General features: G+C 36.7%; 1 protein-coding gene across 1 annotated transcript in view; it reads right to left on the minus strand.

The window, feature by feature from the left end:
- Positions 1-7,236, minus strand: part of LOC148894843 (calsequestrin-2-like) — an 11,554-nt gene extending 4,318 nt beyond the window's left edge. Inside the window, exons 1-4 of the mRNA XM_089002396.1 lie at positions 6,738-7,236; positions 3,940-4,024; positions 2,256-2,356; positions 1,368-1,479 (exon numbers count right to left, since the gene is read on the minus strand). Of these exons, the coding sequence (XP_088858522.1) occupies positions 1,368-1,479; positions 2,256-2,356; positions 3,940-4,024; positions 6,738-6,974 (535 nt within the window). The 5' untranslated portion in view covers positions 6,975-7,236. The remainder of the gene's footprint in view (positions 1-1,367; positions 1,480-2,255; positions 2,357-3,939; positions 4,025-6,737) is intronic.
- Positions 7,237-7,720: the final 484 nt, after the last annotated feature.

The raw sequence follows: 7,720 nt of genomic DNA on the forward strand, positions 1-7,720 counted from the left end.
TGAGTAACAAGAAAGCATCTTCTCCGAAGCTGAAGCCATTGTTTTGATTCTAAAGCAAGGCAAGACGTCCTGGCGTGATGTCACGAAAAAGGGGGCGGGACCTTCTGAAACTCGCAATTTCTAAGGTCATTCTGTTTTGGGACACTTTAACTAATTTTTATTGGTGTTTTGCATTTGACTAAAAATATCAGCCTGCGTGTTTTTAGCTATAAAACGTTTTTCCGATGTCAGTTAGGAAACAAAAAATGGTGTCGGTGTCACCATCTAAATGCTAATCTAAACCACGCATTTTCTTATAACACGGATGTCAAAGTCAAGGCCCGGGGGCCAAATCTGGCCCATTACATCCTTTTATTGGGCCCGCGAAAGCAAATCAAGCATGTCAAGTTCCATGATGCTCTCTCAGGTCTGAACCAAATTTTAAAATTGCCATCTGTAAACCACAATAACAGTCATTATTTTTTATTTTGAATTTGAAATCTAGTTATTAACTCATTCACTGCCAGACATGGGCAAATATGTGTCCACTCCAGTGCCAGGTTTTTTGTCATTGTCACTTGAATTCCAGGACACACAGAATATTGAGTTTTACAAGTACATAAACATTCATTACAGTTAGAATCCTTAGACTCTCTTCCTTCATGAAGGGAAAAAAAGAGTTCCTTAATTATATGTGTCTGAAGTTATCTGAGCTTGAAATGAGGGTGGCAGTCCAAAATACAATGCAACCCATACATATTGGTTTATATAGCACTTTAACAACAGCTGAAGCTGGAACAAAGCGCGAACATGGAAAAAGGGAAAATGCTACCCCCTTATGGAAAAGAAAAAACATTGCGAGAGGCCATGGCCAGCGCTTTATCGGCACCCAAGCATGAAAAAAAAAACATATTTGGGAATGGCGCTCTCCATCATATTTTCAAATCCCGAATAAATTAGTGAAAGGCAGTGAATTAATTAATTGATTTGTTCTGTATGTCATATGAGAAGGGGATGAAACATTCTAATGGATACCCCAAATTCATAACAGCCCCCGAGAGAAAACCGCAACTACAAGGCGGACCGTGGCAAAAAAAATGAGTTTGACCGTCTTGGGCTACATAAAAGGGTTCATATATTGTGATTGACCCCAAAACACGTTTTTTTAATCCTATATTTCATGCAAACCCAAAAGGTTGGAAATTGCGCAGAGATGCCATGATGGCAGCAAAGAGCTTTCTTCTATTAGACAAAGATATGGCTGTTGCAATATGGGGCCAAACTTGTACGCTGTAACGGTATTGCTTTCATTTTTCATTGGAATTTTGGCCCATTTATAATTCCGCCATATGAATCTTTTTTGTCATATAAAAACAGAACTTTCTTACGCTCCGAGTCCTCGCCCTTGAAGTAACCAATGACACGGATGTCATCCTCCATCCTGTCAAAAGCCCTCAGCTCCAGAGCGTTGTCAATCACTTCCACCGGTTCCTCCAATAGCTGTTAAGGGGATACATATTGGAGGCAGTGGGAGAGGGGGAGAACAGGATAGGTTTAGTCAATGTCAAAAAGTCAGCTTTATTGTCAAATATGCTAATATGCATGACATACAGCACAGATGAAAATAATGTCCTCTCGGACCCAGCGTGCAAGGCATTAATAACGTGGCTAAAAAAGACATACAATTGACAACAGACAATACATGTAATTTCTGAATGTAAAGTGAGGTAGTGTCGTATGTAAAGAGAGGTAGTGACGTATGTAAAGTGAGGTAGTGACGTAATGTAGTAATGCAAAAACAGACAACAAGAAAGGGTTGAAGTGGTTGAAGTGAGGTCTTGCAGAAAAAATGAGAAAGAACAAAAAATAGAGTTCAGGATGATAGTACAGTGTGTAGCGTGTCCTCAGAGTTCGGTGAGTGTGGCAGTGGGAAGAGGCAGGGTGGGCAGGGCTGAGAGGGAGTTGAGTCTCAGGACTGCCTGGTGGCAGAAACTGTCCTTGAGCCTGCTGGTCTTGGTGGTTTAAAGTATTTTTAATGAGGTTTTAAAACAGGAATATGATTCAAAATGAGGGTTCCAACACAGAGTTCAGGTTTCATTTCAAGTACAAATCTTTCACTAAAGGATTAAGAATTCATGCCATAGTAAGACTTTCAAAATAAACTATCAAGCCAGAGTCTGGGTTTCAAATGAGATTTTCAAGTCAGGGTCAAGGTATTAAAATAAGGTTTCAAGATGAAGAGAAAATGTAATTTGAAATTCGGCGCTTGAACTCACATCGAGCAAGAACTCCACCAGCGTGCCTGCAGAAAGCCAGCCGTCAAACTCAATCACACGATCGGCCTTGAACACGTACACGCTGCCTTCCTCATCCAGGCCTGGCGCAGTAAACGGAAATAAAATCCATCAAAAGAAAATGTAATTAAATGAAGCAAAATGATGACTTGTTCACATAGATCTTTTTTTTCTAAAACATTACTTGAAAAAAAAAGCTGAAATATGTCACAAGGCAAATACAATTAAGTACAGTGATACCTCGGTTTACGAACATTAAATTCGCAAGCATATAGTATTGGCTAACCAACTAGTTTTCGGCGGACGTACCAAACCACACAGCTGACGGACTAGTTTTCCACACTCACTTTCTTTGAGTGCAGACGTGGTTTGTTATCGATTGGAGTACTTTTGCTATTATGGGACCGAAAAAGACCCCATCACAGGCTAGTGTTAAGCCGAAGAGGACACAAAAGAAAATGACGGTCAAGCAGAAGAGGGAGATCATCGAAAAAACACGAACGAGGTGTGCGTTTGTGTGACTTAGCGTCCGAGTAACAGTACGCTAATTCGACCATTGCTACGTGTGGCTAAGGGTGTTTCTGTGTTGTCTAAGCAACGGTCTCAGGCAATAGAAGAGGTTGAAAAACTTCTGTTGATTTGGATTAACAAAAAGCAGCTAGCTGGGGACAGTGTGAGTGAGGGTATTATCGCAGAGAAAGCACGGCAACTTCACTCGAATATCATCTATATTCGAAGAGGCAACTACATCAATGACCATCACAAAGGTAAATAAAACAACTTGATTAGACTGTACAGTTTATTTCTTTAATTACAATACAATAGCTCATTTATTATACATAAAATAAGGAATATTTTGTGTAGTTTTAAGGCTTATTTAGTGGAAAATTATGTTTTATGGGGACCATGGAACAGATTATTCACATTTTTAATGGTTTCTTATTGGAAATAAATGTTCGGCAGATGAACATTTGATAAAAATTGATAATATGAAATATAAAATGATAAAAACGACACTAAAAGGTATAACAGTTATAAATAAACTGTACGATAAACAGTTTGGTCTATATTACAGGTACAGGTATACAGTAATAAAAATCGATAATACAAAATAGAAAATGATAAAAATGACACTAAAAGTTATAAAATTTATAAATGAACTCTAAACAGTTTGGTATATAATAGTATTCCAAAGAAAACATTGCTTAAAAACAACAGATTGACATCGTATATTATGCTGTCATGTAAACGTGACATCAGCCATTTTGAATGGATTTCGACTTACGACCGTTTCACTTACGACCATTTTGTCGCAACACGTTTGAAAATACACAATTCATTGGGGGTGCGCCCTATACTCCAGTGCACCTTATACAATGGAAAAAAAACGGTAATATAGATTGTAAAATTCACTTTTTTTCAACAAATGTAATGAAATTAAATTACTGAAAGTGGCACAATGTGTTCACTGTGTACTTGCCAGCCTACAGGGTCAATATAATTTTTCCTTTTTTATAAACAATATTTGCAATATTTTAGGTGCCTCCAATTCTTTTACTCTGTATTAAATGTTTATCAGGGTTTTAGGGATAATTTTTGGCGTTAAATGGTTATTAGATAACACATTTACCAAGATCACACTCGGTCGGACATGTTGTGTACTTGCCTAATTTCTTTGACACCTTGGCGTCTTTTTGGGAGTCGACCATTCCAAAGCCGATGTTTTTGTCCTCCATGACCTGGGCCACGAGCTGCACGTTTAATACAGAGAGGGGGGGGGGGGGGGTGAGGTGAACTTTAAATGTCATTTCATGGTTTTTTTCATGATTTGGTACTTAGTGGGAAGATGAAGGAGAGATTGTTGTTTTACCCTGGAGGGCACGGAGACATAGTTACACAATTAGCTAGATTGTTTTAAAAATAGCACAAAAGTAAGAGTGTGCCAGTTGTTCCGATGTGAATGATCCCGTTCTGACGTAGAGATGTATATTTGGCTCACAATGCATTTGGATCACAAACGGAGGTGGTAGAGTTGGGCTCCACTTCTGTCCCTCAATTATTTGTGACAGTTGGCTCTCTCGTATTTATCGACGATAACAACAACAACAACAAAAAAAGGTTTTAAGAGAGTTTACAGTCCTTTGCATTGAACCGCCAACTTAAAGGAGAGCCTTAGGATAAAGTTCTGTCCATAATTTGTAAAATCACTTCAAATGACTTCTACTGAGCGTATTTTACAAAGATTCCACCGCATATATAGCTATATTTTACGTTTTAAGACTCACGCTGAATATTCAGGAAGTCTTGTTTTTGAGTTGGTGACGATACCTAATGTGACGTCATGGTAGGTATCGTCACTGAAAGCGACACACAATGCATTTTGGGTACTTTGTTTGGTCTGAAATCTTCGTGTTGATCCGTGTTGATGGCGAAATTAGAAGGAAAAACAGCTTTGGAAAGGATAACTTGCTTGCTGTGTGTGCGAACTAACATTGCTGCCATAAATAAATTACATGTTATGTTTTGCCAAGCTAACCCATTCATACACACTGATAACCGGATCAGGTGGCTACTGAGGTAACCGCTGTCCCTGAAAGGGTTGAATGACATTTTTTTTAATACTGTATAGTGGTTGAGTACACTCGCAAATATCAAGTACGCATTGCTGGCGTAGGATTAAAGTGAAGCGAGAGGTCAGGACTCTTCTGAGTGTAACATGAGACGCATTGTGAGCATTGTTTCCAGCGATTTGAAACCGTGCACTGTATTCTGCGTGGTATGATATCATCTTGAATTGGAAATTTCAATGAAAAATATCTTCTTTAAGACATCAGAAATAAAATGCAAATCAAGCTGCTTTAAAAAAAAAGACAAATAATTAAAAAAAATCATTCAGTAAATTAAATTTAAAAAATGCAAATACAATATATTTTTTTAATTTCCATTACATTAATTTAAGTAATATTAAATTACATTTTTGTGTACTGCAGTCAAGACAGAAATTTGAAAATACCATAACAAAAGAAAATAGCATTTAAATTAAATCTAATTAAATTCAGTTAAACAAAGTAACATGTAAGTGTCCTTGAGAGTTTTGAAAGGCGCTTAGAAATAAAATGTTTTATTATTATTATTATTATTAATAATAATAATAAGAAGAAGAAGAATTGATTATTATTACTAAAATAATAATAATTGATTATTATTATTAAAATTATAACAATAATAATAATTATTATTATTAATATTATTAATAACAATAATAATTATTATTAATAATAATAGTAATAATAATCATCATAATAAGAAGAAGAAGAAGAAGAAGAAGAAGAAGAAGAAGAAGATCAAGAAGAATTGATTATTATTACTAATAAGTTCAGTTAACAATACATCTTCTGATGCACAAACTTGGACACATATCTAATATCTATTACTAATCATAATTGATTATTATTATTATTAAAATAATAATAACAATAATAATAATTGTTATTATTAATAATAATAAGAAGAAGAAGAATTGCTTATTATTACTAAAATAATAATAATAATAGATTATTATTATTACTAAAATAATAATAACAATAATAATAATTGTTATTAATACTACTACTACTACTACTACTACTACTACTACTACTAATAATAATAATAATAATAATAATAATAATAATAATAATAATAATAATACATGCTCATATAACTTAAAATATCTGCTGAACCAGAATGTCGGTAATTTTAAGTGAATGAAATAAAATTAAATATAAAGAAAAATACAGGAACGTTGACGAAATTAAATAAGTTAAATGAAATAAGAGCAATCCATAAAATATTAAGACTTTCAGAATTGAGTAAAATGAAATGTAATAAAATATAATACATGAATAAATATGTTGTCATTGAGACTGTGAATGTAAAGCTCTTCCTACCTTCAAATCCCATCTCAAAACCCACCTATTTAAAATTGCATTTACTGTGTAGCTCTTTCTTTTGTTTCTATTTATAATTGTATTTTATTTATTGTATTCTATTTGTAATTGTATTTTATTTATTATAGTATCTATGCTTGTCTGTGACTGTAAAGTGTCCTTGAGAGCTTTGAAAGGCACTTAAAATAAAATGTATTATTATTGTTATTATTATAACATTGATAGAGCGTCATCTAGTGGCTTGTTTGAACCTTGCCACAACTTTTTCTCTTTTCTGAAGGAACAATGTGGCTTTCAGGTGTCAGCGTGTTCTTGAAAATAAATTATTGAGTTAATTATAGTACTAAAGTTAGAATTTTCCATTTGATTGTTTCATAATAACAAACTCCAATCGCCATAAACATCCGACCAACCTCCATTTGCAATGCATTCCACCATTAATGGTGCATAACGCCATAACGAATGGCAAACGTGTGAAACTCAAGTGTTGTATTTCGATTGATTCGAATGGAGCGTATCTCCCGTCACATCGAACCTCCAACACGAGCTCGGTCATCTGGTGCTGTTTCTGCTGCTCCTTGCCATCCGCCACGGGTTCGTGATAGAACAGGCACAGCACGTTGTACTGCTTCAAGGCCTTCTTATAGTTCTTGTCGTTGATGTCGAGAACGCGATCTTTGCCGTCATACTGCGGGAACTCCAGTCCCTTCTCAGCCGGGGCCACGGGCAACAGGCCCACACACGGAAGCAGGAACAACCAGAGAGAGAACATGCCTCCTCAGCTACGTTGGTCCACGAGCTTCAAAAAAGTTCCCACAAGCGCACTTTGAGTTGTTGGTCGCAAAGGTCACGCAGGCCCCGAGAGAGGTTACAACAGGAAGTGTGAAGGCTCTTGAAAAAGGTCCATCAGCGGTGGTGACTTCTCCCCAAAAATCTCACTTTTCCGTGCATTTCCTACACGTCAGCCTGTTTCTCTCGCTCCTTGGGGCCTCGACAGAGGAGCACACGGTCCGGCATGTGAAAGGGGGCTGATCGAGGGCTGACGGAAAAAGAAGGAAAGCCATACATAGCAACGCTCCACCTCCGACTGTGCGAGCTAAGGCCATTTTTAGGATCGCAGTTGTTTGAAGGCTAAAAATAAACGTCCGAGTGAGAAAGAGAGGTGGCTTACGGGGACTGAACAACTGGGTGGCCATCATGTGGAGCTTTGGGGAGAGGTTGTTTATTTTGGGAGGACGAACGACCACAAACAAAGTGGATGTGTGATTTAGCGCTTTGTGGAGATAACGGCAGAGTATTTTAGGTGACAGCTCATATCAGCCAACAGGTGTGCGCTAAATGACAAGTTGAACACTCATTAGTATGTCGTTACCAATGGCGGACCGTCAAGGCCTGCGAAGCCTTCTCCGCAGGCCTAAATATATCTGACTGATGTTCATGATATTTTAACCGCTAATTCTTATTAAATAATTCCAAATTGTCTTTCAGGTTCCTTTCATTTCTTTTCCACTGTTGTGC

This window comes from Hippocampus bargibanti, linkage group LG08, assembly GCF_051943395.1.
Source record: "Hippocampus bargibanti isolate YZ-2025 linkage group LG08, ASM5194339v1, whole genome shotgun sequence".
NCBI lineage: Eukaryota > Metazoa > Chordata > Actinopteri > Syngnathiformes > Syngnathidae > Hippocampus > Hippocampus bargibanti.